Source organism: Carcharhinus amblyrhynchos, chromosome 4 (genome assembly GCF_965287045.1).
Source record: "Carcharhinus amblyrhynchos chromosome 4, sCarAmb.v2.hapA, whole genome shotgun sequence".
Classification (NCBI taxonomy): domain Eukaryota; kingdom Metazoa; phylum Chordata; class Chondrichthyes; order Carcharhiniformes; family Carcharhinidae; genus Carcharhinus; species Carcharhinus amblyrhynchos.
In genome coordinates this window covers 67914235-67934238 of record NC_137327.1, presented here as the reverse complement: position 1 = coordinate 67934238, position 20004 = coordinate 67914235, and the positions used below count along the sequence as shown (strand labels likewise).

General features: G+C 43.3%; 1 protein-coding gene across 3 annotated transcripts in view; it reads right to left on the bottom strand.

The window, feature by feature from the left end:
* Positions 1 to 619: 619 nt before the first annotated feature.
* nup62l (nucleoporin 62 like) overlaps positions 620 to 20004 on the bottom strand; it is a 94697-nt gene continuing 75312 nt past the window's right edge. For all 3 annotated transcript variants that reach the window (XM_080187303.1, XM_080187302.1, XM_080187301.1), the window contains exons 8-13: positions 17028 to 17172; positions 15592 to 15641; positions 10987 to 11121; positions 6680 to 6791; positions 2258 to 2324; positions 620 to 798 (exon numbers count right to left, since the gene is read on the bottom strand). In XM_080187303.1, coding sequence (XP_080043429.1) covers positions 707 to 798; positions 2258 to 2324; positions 6680 to 6791; positions 10987 to 11121; positions 15592 to 15641; positions 17028 to 17172 — 601 coding nt within the window. In that variant the 3' untranslated portion in view covers positions 620 to 706. The remainder of the gene's footprint in view (positions 799 to 2257; positions 2325 to 6679; positions 6792 to 10986; positions 11122 to 15591; positions 15642 to 17027; positions 17173 to 20004) is intronic.

Below are 20004 nucleotides of genomic sequence, written 5' to 3'. Positions count from 1 at the left end.
TTTCCTGAAAATAAATATGCCAAGGTATAAATATATTGATTATTCTAGATTCTCAATACAATCACATTCCCCCTAACCCTGGAATTGTAATTCAGTCTTCCACATTGTTCCTGCTTTTCTAAAAGTGTTTACCAGTCTGGTATTGACCCAGCCCGTGTCACTTCAAAACAGACAGTACTGTCACATAAAGAGTCTGAAGAAACTCCTCTCACTTGCCCTCATGGTCTTGTCAGAGAATTTACAGAATTGTTATAGGAATGTTGCTGCTTCCAGGCTTTGTAGACAATCTCATTGTTTTAAAAAAGTTTAGGGCATGAAATGGAATCGAGTCCTAATCACAGCTGTGTTTGGAAGTACATAAGTTACAGTGCCATAAAATTATAACACTGGGGAGCTTATCTGTCATTTCAAGACAAGAGTCAGAGCCTTCAATAGCCTCTCTGCTCTGCAAGATTACCCCAGAGAGCATTGTGAACTTTGCAGCTCAGACATTCACCTTTGGATCATCAATATTCTAATCATCCATGCAGCATGGGTGCTGGGAGCGGATCACAGGCACTGGAGCAAATGTCAATCAATTTTAAAACCGAGACTTGACATGAAACTCTTAGTCTTTCAGTTACTGAGCAATATGGGATTCTTTATTGAAAAGTTATTGAAAAAGGAACAATACAGGTTCATGGTGCAAGTCAAATCCCGGCAGGATTCAGTCAAACGTAATTCTGCAATTCCTCTCTTGCTCTCTCCGTCGCATTTCAAATTGTTTCGAAACATCCTCCACTTTCTTCTGCAGCAAGACTAAGGGAATAAAAGCAAAACTATTGTTTTATAATGTTCCTGTGCAGCCAGCATCTCTGAATGTTTTATGTTAAAGACACTATATAAATTCAAGCTGTTGTTCTAATAGGCTCTTGACATTAATACAAGTAACCATCTCTACTGGAGCTTAAACTGTGTGCCTTGGCTAAATACTGAAACTCAAGCAGAAAAACTTGATCCTGATCTATTTTTAACTATGCAGGGCAGTCAGATGTGAAAATCTGGGCAATTCTGTTCATTTACCACCTCAGGAATGCTGAGGACAACTGCAGCATCTCAGCATTACTAATTTGATATCAGCAGACCTTGTTAAGCACTTGATCAGTGTGTGCTTGTGCCTGCCTGAGCACTAGTAATAAACAGGTGTCAGCTAGCTCTGACTGGGAAAATAAAAGATATTCCCTGGGGAACTGTTCTAATGTCAAATCTGCAGGAGCTTAATAAATGGGAATCAAATCCAACAGTAGCTCCTGCCTGTTCTAAAGGATAGAAATGGAAATACATGGAGGGAAAACCAAAATAACCCCCTGAACAGACCCCCCTCCATACTCAACAATAGTGGTTTTGCATGTAATCAGACCTTAGACTAATAGCATATTTAAGAAAAGCCGAAGAGCTTAAAAGCTCTGAATAGCTCAGCTCAGTGATGAGATGACTGCAATAAAGTACATCATCTCAGTGTTTTACAACCAATGAAGTGTTCATGAAATATAGTTATTGCACTGTAGGAAATGCAAGAACCAATTTGTGCATAGGAAGCTCCCACACCTACCATCAAAATAGTGACTACAGAATCTGTTTATGCTGATGTTATTGAGCAATAGACATTGGCCAGGAGACTTTCAGAACTGCCTTGCTCTTTGAAATCCTTCACATCTACCCAAGAGTAATGTTACAGCTCTCAGTTGAAAGATAGCGTCTCCAATTGTGCAGCATATCCAGAATACCACATTGGATTGTCAGCTTTGACTGCATGCTGACATCTCTGGAGCACAACTTGAACACCTAAATTTTCTGACTGCTGACAGTCCACGAGTGAGTGTGTCACAGGAAAGTCTGGCAGTGGGAGAATTTGAAAATCAAATAGTTAAAAGAAGAAACACAGAGGGAAGCAGCCAGGGCACACTGAGGATGGTGTCTCGAACAAGCTGCCAGAGATGATAGTAGAGGCGGGTACAATTTTGTCTTTTAAATAGCATTTAGATAGTTACATGGATAAGATATGTATAGAGGGATATAGGCCAAATGTGGGCAATTGGGATTATCTTAGGGGTTTAAAAAAGGGCAGTATGGACAAGTTGGGCCAAAGAGCCTGTTTCCATGCTGTAAGCCTCTATGACTATTCAGGCATTTGCTGCTCTTGACAGCTTCTTTCTCTTTTGAAAATCTTGACTTTGATGTCTTTTTAAAGATATCCCAAAAAGGCTGTAATGAGTACCTGAGCTCTGGTCGATCCACTGCAGAGAATCCATATGTGCATTGAGAATTTTGCAAATCTGTTGCAGCTGAAACAGAGGAGATAAGTGAAAGATCGATGCAATAATTTAATGAAGTTTACAACCCATTCAGAGAATCTGGGTGGCAGGTTCAATTCCTAAAACCACTTATATTTTCACTGATGCCTGGACAAGTAGCAATGCCACACACAGGTGGCAGCAGCAGAATAAAGATGCTTAAGATTGTCAATATGGGAACTCTAAACAGGTTGCCAGTTCACTTTGATCTTCATATAAGAGTGATTCAATGGGAAACATTTCACTTTGCACACAACTCCCCTTACACCTGGAAACCTGTAATTTAAAGAAAATGTTATGTACTTTTTAGGGGAAACTATTCTGGTTGCAACATTGATCTAAAAGATAATTATTTGCCATAACTCCTCAGAGCAATGCATCTGCAATCCAATGATCCTTGATATTCATACCAGTACCACCTCTGCAATAATCCTGAAATTACTAGGATATACAGTACCCACTGTTAGTTCTGGTACTTAGACATGGTGCTGGGATCACTGTTCTTCATTTATGTGAATGATCTGGACTCTGGAATTGAAAGTACAACTTCAAAATTTGCAGATAATACTAAATCAGGGACAGACTTAATACAGAAGATGACAACATTAAAATACAAGGTTAGCATTTGTTGCCCATCCCCAATCATCATTCAACTGAGTGGCTCTCTAGGCCATTTCAGAAGGCAGTTCAGAGTTATAAACTTGCAGAATTGGCAAAGAAATTCTAAATGCTCAAGCCTAAGATGGTACATTTCAGTAAGATGAATATGAAAGCAAATGGGGTACAGGAGCAGATATACTGATCTCTAAGTAATGACACAAGTCAGTAAAACAATAAAGTGAACAATGCAGCATGGGGCACAAGTCGCATACTGCACCCAGTTCTGGTCACCACATTTATGGGAGATTGTGAAGGTTCGAGAAGTTGTGGAGTAAATTTACCAGAATGGTTCCAGAGATGAGGTGGAGGAGTTACGGCGGAGAAGCTGAGGATCTTTGATGAAGATGTACAAGATTATGACAGGATTGATAAGGTTTTCAATTATTTTACAGAATTTGGGCAGTGCTGACAAGGCCAGCTTTGTTGCTCTTCCCCAATTGCTCTTCAACAGAGAGACTTGCTAGGTCATTTCAGAGGGTCTGGACAAACATAGGCCAAGTTAAATAAGCCTGAAGAGGACACCAGTGAACTAGATGGCTTTTATGACAAGCGATTATAGTTTTATGTTCAACATCACTAAGGCTCACTTTCAATTCCAGATTTATTAATTTAATTTAAATTCCATCAGCTGCTGTGATGGGATTTGAATTTATGTCCTCAGAGCATTAGCCTGGACCTCTGGACTACTACTTTGTCACCATTTCCCAAGGTAGAAAAGGAAAAGTTGTTCCAATTAACTGATGGTATAAAGACTTAGACAGATTTCAGGCTTTAAGAAACATTGGGGGGACGGGAGAAAGAACTTTCTACACAGAATTGGAATGACCTGGTATTCTCTGTTCACAAGGGGAGTGGAAAGAGAAACAATGGTTTTAAAAGGAAATTGATGGCCTTGAAGGAAATAAACTTGTAGAGTGAGAGAGACTGAATGCGGAAATGGAACTGATTGGACTGCTTTATCTGAGCATCTGTATAGAGCTGATGGGTTGAGTACCCTCCTTGTGTCAGAAAAGACTGATTCTTGACAACAGCAAAGGATTTGAGACAGTGAACATGAACAGAACCAAGTGATGATACCAACTGAGCGTGATTGAACTGGCTGTGGTTCATTTTTCTACAATAACGAGAAGACAGAGAAGGGACTCGAGAGATCTTTAATGAAGGTTTCACTGGGTAGACATAGAAATGTTTCCACTCGAGGGCAAGCCGCTAACGAGGAGTGATAAATAAGACAGCAGCTAATAAATCAAATAGGGAACACAAGAGAACTGTTTTTAGATAAGAGTAGTGAGAATGTGGAACTCAGCATCAAAGGAGAAACCAGAAAAAAAACATGAAAATAAGGAACTGAAGGATATTCTATTGCACATTAGACGACTCAAAAGGGAAATGGTCTCCAATGAATAATAAATATCCACTTGGATTTGGGCTGAATAGCTTTATTCTGATAATTGCTAGAGAGGAGTTTATAACAATGGCAGAGACATACACATCGACCCTAACTTGTCTGGAATGGCCCTGTGAATTTGATTTGATTTATTGTCACATGTATTAACATACAGTGAAAAGCATTGTTTCTTGCGCACTATACGAAGCATACTGTTTATACAGAAGGAAACTAGATAGTGCAGAATGTAGCACCACAGTCATAGCTAGGGTGTAGAGAAAGATAATTTAATGCAAGTCCATTCAAAAGTTTGAGAGCAGCAGGGAAGAAGCTGTTCTTGAGTCAATTCGTACGTGACCTCAGAATTTTGTATCTTTTTCCCGATGGAAGAAGGTGGAAGAGGGAATGTCCAGGGTCCTTAATTATGCTGGCTGCTTTGCTGAGGCAGCGGGAAGTGTAGACAGAGTCAAATGGATAGCGTGGATAGAGGACTGGTTGTCTAATAGGAGGCAGAGAGTTGGTATCAATGGGTGCTATTCTGATTGGCGGTTGGTAACTAGTGGAGTGCCACAGGGATCGGTGCTGGGGCCTCAGCTATTTACCATGTATTTAGATGATCTGGAGGAGGGGGCTGAGTGTAGGGTGATAAAATTTGCTGATGACACAAAGTGGAAAAGCAAATTGCGCGGAGGGTGTGGAAAGTCTGCAGAGGGATCTAGATAGGCTGAGCGAGTGGGCGAGGACCTGGCAGATGGAATACAATGTTAGCAAGTGTGAGGTTATCCACTTTGGCAGGAATAATAGTAGGAGGGATTACTATTTAAAGGGCGAAAAGCTGCAGCATGCTATGGTACAGAGGGACCTGGGGGTCCTTGTGCATGAGTTGCAAAAACCCAGTCTGCAGGTGCAGCAGGTGATCAAGAAGGCGAATGGGATGCTGGCCTTTATAGCGAGGGGGATAGAATATAAAAGCAAGGAGGTCTTGCTGCAACTGTACAGGGCATTGGTGAGGCCGCAGCCGGAGTACTGTGTGCAGTTTTGGTCGCCGCACTTGCGCAAGGATATTTTGGCCTTGGGGGGAGTGCAGAGGAGGTTCACTAGGCTGATACCACTGATGAGGGGGTTGGACTATGAACAGAGACTAAATAGACTGGGTCTGTACTCGTTGGAGTTTAGAAGGATGAGGGGGGATCTTATAGAGACGTATAAGATAATGAAAGGGACGGATAGGGTAGAGGTAGAGAGATTCTTCCCGCTCAAAGGACAACAGGACTAGAGGGCACAGCCTCAAGATTTGGGGGGGCGGGGGGGGCAATTTAGAACAGAGTTGAGGAGGAACTTCTTCACTCAAAGGGTGGTGAACCTCTGGAATTCTCTGCCCATTGACGTGGTGGAGGCTACCTCGCTAAATATATTTAAGACACAGGTGGATAGGTTTTTGGTATGCAAGGGGATTAAGGGTTATGGGGAGAAAGCAGGAAAGTGGAACTGAGCCACTTCAGATCAGCCATGATCTTTTTGAATGGTGGGGCAGGCTCGAAGGGCTAGATGGCCTACTCCTGCTCCTACTTATGTTCTATGGATGGGAGCTGGTTTGCATGATGGATTGGGCTACATTCATGACCTTTTGCAGTTCCTTGCGATCTTGGGCAGAGCAGGAGCCATACCAAGCTTTGATACAACCAGAGAGAATGCTTTCCATGGTGCATCTGTAAAAGATGGAGAGAGTCCTAGCTGACATACCAAATTTCCTTACTCTAAGTAGAGTAAGTTGGGCTTTCTTAACTATAGTGTCAGCATGGGGGGAACCAAGACAGGTTGGTGGTGATCTGGACACCTAAAAACTTGAAGCTCTCAACCCTTTCTACTTCATCCCCATTGATGAAGACAGGGCACGTTCTCCTTTACACTTCCTGAAATCAATGACAATTTCCTTCATTTTGTTGACATTGAGGGAGAGATTATTGTTGCCGCAACAGATCACCAGATTCTCTATCTCATTCCTGTACTCGGTCTCGTCATTGTTTGACATCCAACCCACTACGGTGGTGTTGTCAGCAAATTTGAAAATCGAATTGGAGGGGAATTTGGCCACACTGTCATAGGTGTACAAGGAATATAGTAGGGGGCTGAAAACAGCCTTGTGGGACACCACTGTGGAGGATGATGGTGGAGGTGGTGTTGTTGCTTATCCTTACTGATTATGGTCTGACAGTTAGGAAGTTCAAGATCCAGCTCCCACCTCCAATACTACATATGCACAGATAATGCCTCATAATATCAAATAGTATTCACTCACAGGATCGCTGACCTCCAAGGAGCTGCTGGTAGTATTCAGGTGTTGGATAATTTCTTTCAGATCCTGGGCCATTCTCTTCAGTTGAGCATCAATATTCTCTGCTAATTTATAACTAGAAAGCAACACAGAACAGAATGACAGGTTCCCTTTCCTTGGTTGGGGACATGGAGGAAAAGGCAGCAGTGATCCTGAGCATCTATGTCAACCTCAAATCTGACATCCTGACACTGTCTCACCATCAGTTGTGAATATAGCCCATGAATTCAGAGCCTTCCTATCAACATGGTCATAACTGTCAATATGTAGAAATGGCTCTGAAGCTGCCCCACTGAACTCAGATACACCACAAACACTAGTGAAATAAAGGCTTTTCTACCATAAGGATCTGAGCATCTTGTCAGTTTGAATCCCAAGTACCTGCCTCCTAGTTCCAGGAGATTGCCACATTTCTTATACATCTCTGATCTGTCAGGAATTGCCTTTCAAAGTCCCCTCTGCAGCACACTCAATACACTGAATAGGTAGAATAAATTATCCAACTTATATTTCAATTTATTTTTAAAAATAGGAATCGAGTTAAAAGTGTTCTGAAACTTAACATTTAATAGTTATGGAAAGGAAACTGACATGGGAATAATGAAGTCAGTGTCTTCAGTGCCAATTAGAAACTCTGTTACAAAGTCACCAACACAACGATATCTTACAACAGTATCTTCCTGTTTCATACAGTTCAGAAATTTGAAATCCCTTTTTGATTCTAGAGTGAGCTTTGAAACATTCCCTCACCTCCATCATCCAAAACCACTTCTCATCTCAATCTCCGTTCCCAAGCACACGCATCCCCATCATCTAAAACCACCCCTCATCCTGATCCCAGCTTACAAACATTACCTCATTTCAATGACCCAAACATTTCATCATTTCTATGACCCAAAAATCACCTCCCATCCTGATCCCAACTTCCAAATACACTCGTTCCCATCATCCAAAACCACTTCACAATCCGATCCGTTTCCAAATACTGAGGCACAGCCTCAGAGTGAAGAACTGAGATGAGGAGGAATTTCTTCAGCCAAAGGGTGGTGAACCTAGCGATTAGTGGAGTTCCGCAAGGACCGTGTTGGGACACCACCTTTCACTTCATACATCAACAATCTAGATGAAGGAACTGAGGGTATTGTGGCTAAGTTCGCAGATGATACAAAGATAGGTGGAGGGACAGGTAGTATTGGGAGGTGGCAAGGCTATAGAAGGACTTGGATGGTTAGGAAACTGGGCAGAGAAGTGACAGATGGAATACAACATTTGAAAGTGACAGATTATGCACTTTCGTAGGAAGAATAGCATAGACTATTTCCTAAATGGGGAGAGAATTCAGAAATCAGAAGCACAAAGGACTTGGGAGTCCTAGTTCAGGATTCTCTTAAGGTTAACTTGCAGGTTGAACTGGTTGCTCAGAAGGCAAATGCAATGTTGGCATTCATTTTGAGAGGACTAGAGTACAAAAGCAGGGATGCACTGCTAAGGCTTTAAAAGGTTCTGAAATATTGTGAGCAATTTTGGGTCTCATATCTAAGGAAGGATGTGCTGATTCCAGAGAGGGTCCAGAGGATGTTCATGAGAATGATTGCAGGAGTGAAAAGCTTGATGTATGAGGAGCATTCGAGAACTCTGGGTCTGTACTCAATGTAGTTTAGGAGGATGGGGGCTGATGGAGAATTTCAATGAAATTGAAATAATACTGAAAGTCCTGGATAGAACTTTTCCATTAGTAGGAGACTCTAGAATCTGAGGACAGCCTCAGAGTAAAGGGACGAACTTTTAGAACTGAGATGAGGAGGAATTTCTTCAGCCAGAGGGTGAAGAAATCTATGGATTTCATTGCCATAGAAGGTTGCATAGGCCAGGTCATTGAGTGCATTTAAGACAGAGATAGATAGGTTCTTGATTGGCAAGGGGATCAAAGATTACAGGGAAAAAGCAGGAGAATGCCATGAGAAACTTAGCCATGATTGGAATGCCAGAGCTGACTCGATGGACTGAATGATCTGATTCTTTATCCATCTTCATCACTGCTCTATCCACACTTTCAAACTCTTTTCTTCCTCGCTCATGCAATGTTTTCCTCCTTCCTGTCTGCTGTCAGTAAATCCACTTACCTAGAAGTGCTAACTGAGACTCACTAGGTTGGACATACCCAATCCTTCAAAATTTAAAATTCTCATTTTTATGATAATTTAACTCCATGCATGGATTCACCCCTCCACACCCAACCTGGGGTGTTTGATGGGGACGGTATAGATGAAGCTTTACTCTGTATCTAACCCCATGTTGTACCTGTCCTGGAAGTGTCTGATGAGGGTAATGCCAAGGAGTTTTAATCTGTGTCAAACCCTGTGCTGTATCTGTCTCGATGTGGGAATGCCGGCGTTGGACTGGCGTAAACACAGTAAAAAGTCTGACAACACCAGGTTTTAGTCCAACCCATTTATTTGATAATACAAGCTTTCGAGGGGACTACCTCTTCATCAGGTGAATGGAGAGTTCTGGCCTCAGACAGAGCATATAAAGCACAGACAGTTTAGAGATTACTGATTAAAATGAGAATCCTTACACCTAACCTGCTGTTCAAGACCTGAAGTGGCTGACAATGTGAGTGGAAGGAGCACTGATCACAGGTTACAGAGATGTGTATTGTCTCCAGACAGTACGGTAAGTGAGGTTTTGCAAACCCAGGCAAGTCACGGGGGTTACAGATAGTGCAGCATGAACCCAAGATCCCTGTTGAGACCGTCCTCATGTGTGCGGAACTTGGCTATCAGTCTCTGTTCAGCGACTCTGCGCTGTCGTGTGTCATGAAGGCCGCCTTGGAGAATGCTTACCCGAAGGTCAGAGGCTGAATGCCCGTGACCACTGAAGTGTTCACCAACAGGAAGGGAACAGTCTTGTCAGGTGATTGTCGAGCGATGTTCATTCATCCGTTGTCGTAGCGTCTGCATGGTCTCCCCAATGTACCGTGCTTCGGGACATCCTTTCTTGCAACGTATCAGGTAGACAATGTTGGCCGAGTTGCAAGAGTATTTACCATGTACCTGGTGGATGGTATTCTCACGTGTGATGATGGTATCCATGTCGATGATCCGGCACGTCTTGCAGAGGTTGCTGTGGCAGGGTTGTGTGGAATTGTGGTCACTGTTCTCCTGAAGACTGGGTAGTTTGCTGCGAACGATGGTCTGTTTGAGGTTGTGTGGTTGTCTGAAGGCAAGAAGTGGGGGTGTGGGGATAGCCCTGGCGAGATGTTCGTCTTTGTCAATGATATGTTGAAGACTCCGGAGAAGATGTTGCAACCACACAACCTCAAACAGACCATTGTTCGCAGCAAACTACCCAGTCTTCAGGAGAACAGTGACCACAATTCCACACAGCCCTGCCACAGCAACCTCAGCAAGACATGCCGGATCATTGACACGGATACCATCATCACACATGAGAATACCATCCACCAGGTACATGGTAAATACTCTTGCAACTCGGCCAACATTGTCTACCTGATATGTTGAAAGAAAGGATGTCCCGAAGCACGGTACATTGGGGAGGCCATGCAGACACCACGACAACGGATGAATGAACATCGCTCGACAATCACCAGACAAGACTGTTCCCTTCCTGTTGGTGAACACTTCAGTGGTCACGGACATTCAGCCTCTGACCTTCGGGTAAGCATTCTCCAAGGCGGCCTTCACGACACACGACAGCGCAGAGTCGCTGAACAGAGACTGATAGCCAAGTTCCGCACACGAGGACGGTCTCAACAGGGATCTTGGGTTCATGTCGCACTATCTGTAACCCCCGTGACTTGCCTAGGTTTGCAAAACCTCACTTACCGTACTGTCTGGAGACAATACACATCTCTGTAACCTGTGATCAGTGCTCCTTCCACTCACATTGTCAGCCACTTCAGGTCTTGAACAGCAGGTTAGGTGTAAGGATTCTCATTTTAATCAGTAATCTCTAAACTGTCTGTGCTTTATATGCTCTGTCTGAGGCCAGAACTCTCCATTCACCTGACGAAGAGGCAGTCCCCTCGAAAGCTTGAGTATTATCAAATAAATCGGCTGGACTAAAACCTGGTGTTGTCAGACTTTTTACTGTATCTGTCTCGGCAGTGTTTGATAGGGTCAGTGAAGAGGGAGCTTTACTGTGTATGTACAGCTTTGCTGTATCTGCCTTGGGAATGTTTGTTGATTGACAGTGTGAAGGGAGATTTACTCTATTCCACCTTGTGAAATAGAGCCCTGAATACTCACGTGTGTTCCCGTTCTTCATCTGCATGCTGCAGGTAAATAGTTCCATGTTGATCCCTGACAGATTGTTCCAGCGGTGCCAGCAGATCTTCCAGTTCCTTCTGCTGTGACAAGATGAAGTCAAGTTCTTGATCCAGTCTACCAGAGAGATATGTTCACACCAGATCAGAAGTTCCATTCTCATTGCATTTACGAATTTAAAATCAACTAGACCATGGATAATCTCACCTTCATTCTGTTTACATCCTGTTTATGACCAAAAATGGAAATACATTCTAATAGACAAATCACAACAGTAATATCCTGCTTGCCACTGTTGTTGGGGGAGTCATTCTAATCTTTGCAGTAATAATAGCCCACATCAGTCACACGCAAACGTAGGTCAGAAACAGAATCCGTAACTTACTCTTAAATGGTTGACAAATGCAATTGCACAAAAGAACTGTTCTATCATTAAATTCAAATTCATTTACAAGATCTGGATGCCGATGGCAAGGTAATAAAGCTTTGTTGCTATCCCTATCAAAACAAATAGATTGCAAGCCCATTTCAGAGGGAGTCAACTGCACTGCTGGGGGTCCAGGATCACATAAGAATATATTTCTACCACTGTATGACAATGCAGTAGTTTAATAGTCAATTTACTGATACTAGCTTTCATTACTTCATTTTAAATTCCCCAGTTGCCTCAACATGATTGAACTTGGCACCTACATGTCTCTACATCAGTCCATAGATGCAGATGAGGGTGGCATGGTGGCACAGTGGTTAGCATTGCTGTCTCACAGCACCAGGGACCTGGGTTCCATTCTGGCCTTGGGGCACAGCCTGTATAGAGTTTGCACTTTCTCCGTGCCTGCTTGAGTTCCCTCCAGGTGCTCTGACTTCCTCCCAGTCCAAATAGGTGCAGGTTAGGTTGATTGGCTATGTTAAATTGACTCCAATTTCAGGGGTCAATAGCAGGGTACATGAGGGAACAAGGCCTGGGTAGAATTGCGGTTGGTACAGATTTGATGGGCCAAATGGCTTCCTTCTGTTCTGTAGGGATTCTATGATGCACAAGTTAGGTGGATTAGTCATGCTAAGTTGTCCTAGTGTCCCAAGATGTGTAGGTTAAAGGAATTAGTGGAGTAAATACACAAGGTTATGGGAAGAGGGGCTGGGAGGGTTGCTCTGTCAGAGAATCGATGCAGACCCGATGAGTTGAATGGCATCCTGCTCTTTAGGGATTCTATGATTTATCCAGGTGGTTGATAATGGGGGTATTCGGTAACGTTGCTGAACATTACGGAGATAGTTAGAATTTCCCCTGTTGGAAATAGTCATTGCTAACTTGCTAATTGTCAGCTCAAGCCTCAATGCTGTCCAGATGCATGTTGGAATAGGCTGCTTCAGTATCCGAGACGCTGCAAATGGTACTGGACACTGCGATTATCAGCAAAGAGCCCCACTTCTGATCACATGATGCAGAACAATTGAAGTAGTAGGACATTACACTGACAAACTCCAATTGGCCTTCAACAAACATCCTCTTTTGTATTCTGTAACTTTGGAAGAATTCCCATCGACTTCAATATTTTGCTTGTTGATGCCACACTTGGTCAAATTATGTTTTAATGCCAAGGGCAATTTAAATGCAGCTCTTTTTGTCTATGTTTAGACCAAGACTGCACTGAGGTCAAGAACAAAATGGCTCATGTCGAACTCAAACTTATCAGTGAATAGCTGTTTAAGCAATGCTTGATAATACCAGCAATGTCATCTTGTATCACTTTGCTGACAACTGAAAGTAGACTGATGTGACTAACTATCTGGATTAGGTTTGTCCTGTTTATGGATTTGGCAAAGGATGGTGTCATTCTGGAGACATGTACTTTTCCCCATAACCCCGCACATTTTTCCTATTCAGATAATCCAATTCCGTCTTGAATGTCTCAGTTGAACCTGTCTCCGCCATATGCAAGAACAATGCATTCCAGATATTGCAGATGCCAGTGCTTCGTCTGCCAACATCATAACCTTGGAAAGACACCACCTGTGGCCCACAACCATGAGGCCCTTTTGTGCAATTAGAAATGGACTTTATACATTGCCTAAACATATGGGGTGTAGCTATGTGCTTGTTATTGTATATTTGTTTTCACAATGGGTAGAAGCATACCAACGAGAAGGTTGCAAAGAAAGCTTACAGTATGCTAGCCTTTATAGGAAAGGGTATAGAGTACAACAGCTGGCGTCTAATGCTGCAGTTGTATAGAACGTTGGTTAGACCACATTTGGAGTACTGTGTCCAGTTCTGGTCACCTTACTACCGGAAGGACGTGGCGACCCTGGAGAGAGAGTGCAGAGGAGGTTTACCAGGGTGCTGCCTGGTAATGGAAGGACTGGGTTATGAGGAAAGATTGGGTAAATTGGGGCTGTTTTCCTTAGAAAGACAGATTGAGGGGGGATCTAATAGAGGTGTATACGATAATGAACGGTGTAGATAGAGTAAACAGTGGCAAGCTTTTTCCTAGATTGGAGACAATCATCACGAGGGGCCACAGGCTTAAGGTGAGGGGGGAGAGGTAATAATTTGGATGCTAGAGGGAGGTTTTTCCACAGAGGGTCGTGGGGGTATGGAATGCACTGCCAAGTAAGGTGGTGGAGGCAGGCACACTGGACTTGTTTAAAGGTTTACTTAGATAGACACATGAGCAAAATAGGGATGGAGGGTTATAGGAGACTGTTTTAAATAAGGATCAGAGCCTCGGGACGTTCCTGGAAATCAACTGTTACATGTGTTGATGTTTTTCTCTTTTACTCCACAGGTGCGTCGGTCCACCTTGTTGTCTAACGAGGGGCACACATGCGGTGGGTTGTGCACGGGCTGCTCTTGGATGTTTCGAGAGTAGCCTAGTACTTCGCATCGTTTGTGTATGCTTAAACTGGACCAGCTGATGGGCACCACGACAGCTCAGTGACTATCACTGTTTGCTGTGCAGATACATGGATTTGGGCCAGTGTCTGTGGGAGATTGCGCATTCTCCCTGTGGTTGCGTGGGTTTCCTCCAGGTGCTCCGGTTTCCTCCCACGCTCCAAAGATGTGCTCTTCGGCTGATTGGTGTAACAAATTGTCCCTAAATTATTCTCCCCTTAATCTGGTTTCCAATGGGGGTACCATAAGCATAGACATGGGTCAAGGGCAGAGGAGGAAAAGCACATTGTTAAAATAGCAGCGCGGGCTCGTTGGGCCAAAGGGCCCGTTTCCCATGCTGTATTGTTCTTTGTTGAATGATGCTGTCACTGTAGCTAAGTTACTGTTACACAAGTATGTTCCTAGGTCCAGGATCCCTGAGGTCCTAGCTATTGTTAATGGCCCCCACTTCATGGGGAAAATGATACAGGAATTATTGAAAGCATTACGACAACCTTTCCTGCCCTTACCATCCCCAGTCCATTGAAACTGCAGAAAGACAGAACGGAATTCTCAAGAATAAGCTGATAAAATTGTGCACAGAACAGGACTGAAATGGCCCAAAGCTCTACCTCTGGCCCTCATGGCCATACACTCTCATTGCAATTGTACCACCTCTCTGGCACAGTAAGATAGTAATATGACATCCCATGCACTTACCTGTCTCCCATCCCTTACCATTAAACAGATGGATATCCACTTCATGGATGAAGGAATATTGAACTATTGTATAGCATTAACTAATTCCCTTAAAAGTTTGCAATCCCAGGTCACTGAGGCACAGATAAGAGTTACCACTGGAGGATGCCACCCTTACTACCCGGGAGACTTCATCTTCGTGAAGACCCTTCAGAGAAAGCATTGCTCGGAGCCTCGTTGGAAGGGCTTTGTGGATTCACACCACTCAAAGCAAGCGAGCACTACCATTGGAAGAAGGAAGCTAAACAAGGACTTAATACTATCTGAAACGTGATCTCATTGCTATTGGTTGTACTTAATTTGCAGGAAGCCAGGTTTCGCTTCCACAATCTGTCTGGCTCCATGACATCCTTTTGGGACTGCAGGAGCGAGCACCCCTTATGTACATCTCAGGCCCCCAATTCCAAGGCCGAACTCGCCCACACCAAGAATGATGCGATTGCCCAGCGATCTCACGACCTCACCTCAAGGTTTCCGCTTCTATCTGGACTTCCAACTTGTAGTCTATACCAATGGCCTTTTAATTATAGGGATCAGTTTGGGTTCGCTGACCTGTTGCCGCTGCGAGCTTTACACCTGAGCCGGACTTGTTGTATCTGTTGGTATGCCCAGAAGAAATCTCCCTTTACCCAGCAGTGGCTTATCTTTTGCCAAATCGCCACATACTGGCACCCAACCCTTGCTTACAATGGCTCGTTCTGGCTTTGTGGGGAGGGAGCATACAAGACCCTCCCCACTGACTGGGCTGGCATCTGCATCACAGGCCACATGGTCCCTAAGGCTTTTGGGGTTAAGCAGCTATCCACCTACTCCCTTCACAACCACCTAGGGTTCATAATGTATCAGGAATGGTCAGTTTTGAACTTACTAGTCACCTGCAAAATACTCTAAAGGCACGATCAAGAAGAATCTCCAACATTACAGCAAAATAAGAACACTAAATAGAGACTTACCTTTTCTGATCCAGTTTCACCTTCTCTGCTTCTCTGTGTAAAGCAGTGATCTAAGAAAAAGGCAACAGAGGTGTGTTGGGTGGAAGAGATTCAACATTCACCCTTAGCCCACCAGGAGCAGCCCTTAAGAAGTCAATTAATACTTCGTGGCTGCAGTCCACTCCTCTTTCAATGAGGAGAACAGTAAATGGAAATCTTCCGTTCAGAATCAAGGTGATGCACTGAAAAGATGCCAGATAGAATTCAGATCCTGTTATGAAGTTTCTGAAAAGCGAGGGTGGATGTTTGATGGGCTCATTTCAATAACATAGCATATGACATGATCTCACCCTTGTATTCAAGGTAGAGATGTCAGCACATATTCCCATACTCGACATTGAACAGAATGCAGTCTAAAATACCCCATGCTTAGCTTCTGCTCTAGAAGTGAGCTAGGGTTTATTTTTTCCAGCTCTCACAGCAGCCACCCTGATAAATTGACAGTTGTCAAGGCAGTATGGAGCTGTGGTTTCATTTCAATATGGAACTTTTTCAGACCAAACAAAACATATCACAGCAGACATTAACATCCATTGCACTTGCTCGAACTCAGGTCCTAGAGCTGAAAGGGCACCATTTAATCCAATGGAATATCTAATTTATAACACAACTCTGTCTCCCCCCGCCTCCTCCTCCCACCCCAACACAATTCATAATCAAGGACCCCATGCAGCCTGGACATATTCTCTTCCACCACCTTCCATCTGAAAAAAAATACAAAAACTGAGAACAAACACCAACTAACTCAAGAATAGCTTTGGCCCTGCTGCCATCAGACTTTTGAATGGACTTACCGTGTCTTTCTCTATACCCTATCTGTAACTGCAACACTGTATTCTGCACCCTCTTCTTTCCTTTATGCTTGTGTACTCTATGAACGGTATGTTTTGTCTGTATAGCACGGAAGAAACGATATCTTTCGCCGTATTCCAATACATGTGACAATAATAAATAAAAAAGACTTTAATGTGATTTTAATAAATTAGTCCATTTGTTCAGTGATTTGGTGTAGATGGGGCAGGGTGCTTTGTTCTTTGCAAATTAATTCTCAGTACAGAAACAAGGTTATATTTGTTGACCTTAGATGGTGTGTGACCTATTCGTGGTTCAGGTGCTCTTACTATAGTGTTAGCTGTAGAACAAGTTAACTGCAAAACAATTGGCTGCAATGAAGATCAGATACCCACACAACACTTTTCACCATGGATTGACAACTGGTTAGCAATTAGTCTTCATTAACCTTAACAACCAAATCTAGCAAAATCGAAACAAGTGAAAGCATTTAAAAGATTGCAACAAGGAAAAAAAAACACGTGAACCATGTAAAACTCTGGTCAAATTTACACACCAACATTAATTCTTTCTTTTGACAATTGGATAGTGTGCATTTTGCTTACCTTCTCTCCATTTTCGATAAGCATTCTGTCCCAAGCATTGACTTGGGTTGCCTGGAGCAGGAACTGTTTCTCTTGATCCTCCAGTTCCACACTCCACTTATTGATGAGACTCTCCAGTTGAGTATATGACATCACTGGAGGGGCACTGCAAACAAAGGACATCAAACCAACTTCAAATCAGGTCACATCTCCAAAACTCAATCCTATACCAATCTCATTTCAACAGCCAAGTTCTTTCAGCGTTCGAACTGAGCCTGGTCATATCCTAGTGTTCAATCTCTTACTTGACTGTTACCCAGACAACTTTCTTCTGAAGAGGGAGTTATTGAATTCTTTAAATACTTAGAGGTATGCATGGATGTTCTACACAGAACAAAGGACGAATGTGATATCAACCATGTGACATTGCCTTATCAAGGCCCAAACCCAGGATCTACCAAGTCAGGTTTCACTCCGAAATCTGATTCGTCCAGTACTAACATTAGCTGGGATCATAACAGATGTAAGTTGTATTTGGAGGCCAATTAGCTCAGTTTAAGGACATTACTGCAGGGGTTCCACAAGACGGAATCCTTGACCCAACCAATGTCAGCTGCTTCAATTACTTCCCTTCCATAATACCATAATAAGGTCAGAAGTGGAAATGTTCGCACAATGCTCAGTACCAACTGTGACTCCTCAGGACTGAGGCAGACCATGACCATCCTAAGATGTTTTATTAATACATTAATAGCAACATTAAGGAAAAGTAGGGCCCATCAGACACGTACATAATAACTTGTAGCTTGGGGTTGGGGGGGCATGCTAAATCGCTCATGTCAGGAGGGCTAGTAGGGTAAGGGGGTTAGGGGGATAGTGCCTGGGTGGATTGTCATTACTGCAAGCTCAATGAACTAAATGGCCTCCTCCTCCACTGCAGGGATTCTATTCTATGAAAATAATAGGCAGAGAATCAAGGGCCAAAGTCAGATAAAAAGACATATTTTAAAAAAGAGGAATGGGACAATAAATATTAAAACGGTTTACTTTACAGTTTTGTACCTGAATGCTCGAAGCATTCAAAATAAAATAGATGAATTAGTTGCACAGATAAATGTAAAGAGGTACGATATAGTTGGCATCGTTGGTACAGACCACCAAACAGCAATGATAATGTTGGGAACAGCATTAGACAGGAACATGTTAAAGAAGTATCTGTGATTATGGGTGACTTTAATCTGCATATAGATTCAAAGAGTCAAATTAGTCACAGTACAATAGGGGTTTCTGGAGTCTACACAAATGGTTTTCTGGACCAACACCTTCAGGAACTAACAAAGGAACAGGCCATCTTCGACTTGATATTGTGTAATGAGAAAGGAATAGTTAGCAATCTAGTTGTGAGAGAACCCTTTAGAACATTACAGCGCAGTACTGGCCCTTCAGCCTTCGATGTTGCGCTGACCAGTGGAACCAATCTAATGACCCTCTAACCTAAACTATTCTAATGTTATCCATATGCCTATCCACTGACCATTTGAACGCCCTTAAAGTTGGCGAGCCCACAACTGCTGCAGGCAGGGCATTCCATGCCCTTACTACCCTCTGAGTAAGGAACCTACCTCCGACATCTGTCCTATAATTATCACCCCTCAATTTAAAATTATGTCCCTTCGTGTTAGCCATCACCATCTGAGGAAAATGCTTTCACTGTCCAACCTATCTAACCCTCTGATCATCCTGTATGCCTCAATTAGGTCACCGCTCAACCTTCTTCTCTCTAACGAAAACATCAAGTCTCTCAGCCTTTCCTCATAAGACCTTCCCATCATACCAGGCAACACCCTGGTAAACATCCTCTGCACGCTTTCCGGTGCTTCCATATCTTTCTTATAATGCGGCGACCAGAACTGTACGCAATACTCCAAGTGCGGCCGCACCAGAGTTTTGTACAGTTGCAACATGATCTCTCAGCTCCGAAATTCAATCCCTCTACCAATAAAAGCTAACACACTGTACGCCTTCTTAACAACCTTATCAACCTGGGTGCCAACTTTCAGGGATCTATGCACACGGACACCGAGATCTCTCTGCTCGTCGACACTACCAAGAGTCCTTCCATTAGCCCTATATTCTGTACTCCTGTTACTCTTACCAAAGTGAATCACCTCTCACTTTTCCGCATTAAACTCCATTTGCCACCTCTCAGCCCAGCTCTGCAGCTTATCTATGTCCCTCTGCAAACTGTAACATCCATCCTCACTGTCTGACAACTTTGGTGTCGTCAGCAAATTTACTAACTTATCCTTCTACACCCTCATCTAGGTCATTTATAAAAATGACAAACAGCAGCGGCCCCAAAACAGATCCCTGAGGCACACCACAAGTAACTGAACTCCAAGTTGAATATTTCCCATCAACCATCACCCTCTGTCTTCTATCAGCTAGCCAATGCCTGATCCAAACTGCTAAATCACCCTCAATCCCATGCATCTGCATTTTCTGCAGTAGCCTACCATGGGGAACCTTATCAAACACTTTGCTAAAATCCATATACACCACGTCAACTGCCTTACCCTTATCCACCTCTTTGGTCACCTTTTCAAAAAACTCGATAAGGTTTGTGAGGCACGACCTATCCTTCACAAAACCATGTTGACAATCCCTAATCAATTTATTTCTCTCTAGATGATTATAAATCCTACCTCTGATTCTTTCCAAAACTTTGCCCACAACAGAAGTAAGGCTCACCAGTCTATAATTCCCAGGATGATCTCTACTCCCCTTCTTGAGCAAGGGGACAACATTTGCTATCCTCCAGTCTTCCGGCACTATACCTGTAGCCAATGACGACAAGAAGATCAAAGCCAAAGGCTCTGCAATCTCCTCCTTAGCCTCCCAGAGAATCCTACGATAAATCCCATGCGGCCCAGGGGGCTTATCTATTTCCATACTCTCGAATTGCTAACACCTCCTCCTTATCCGTACCTCAATCCCG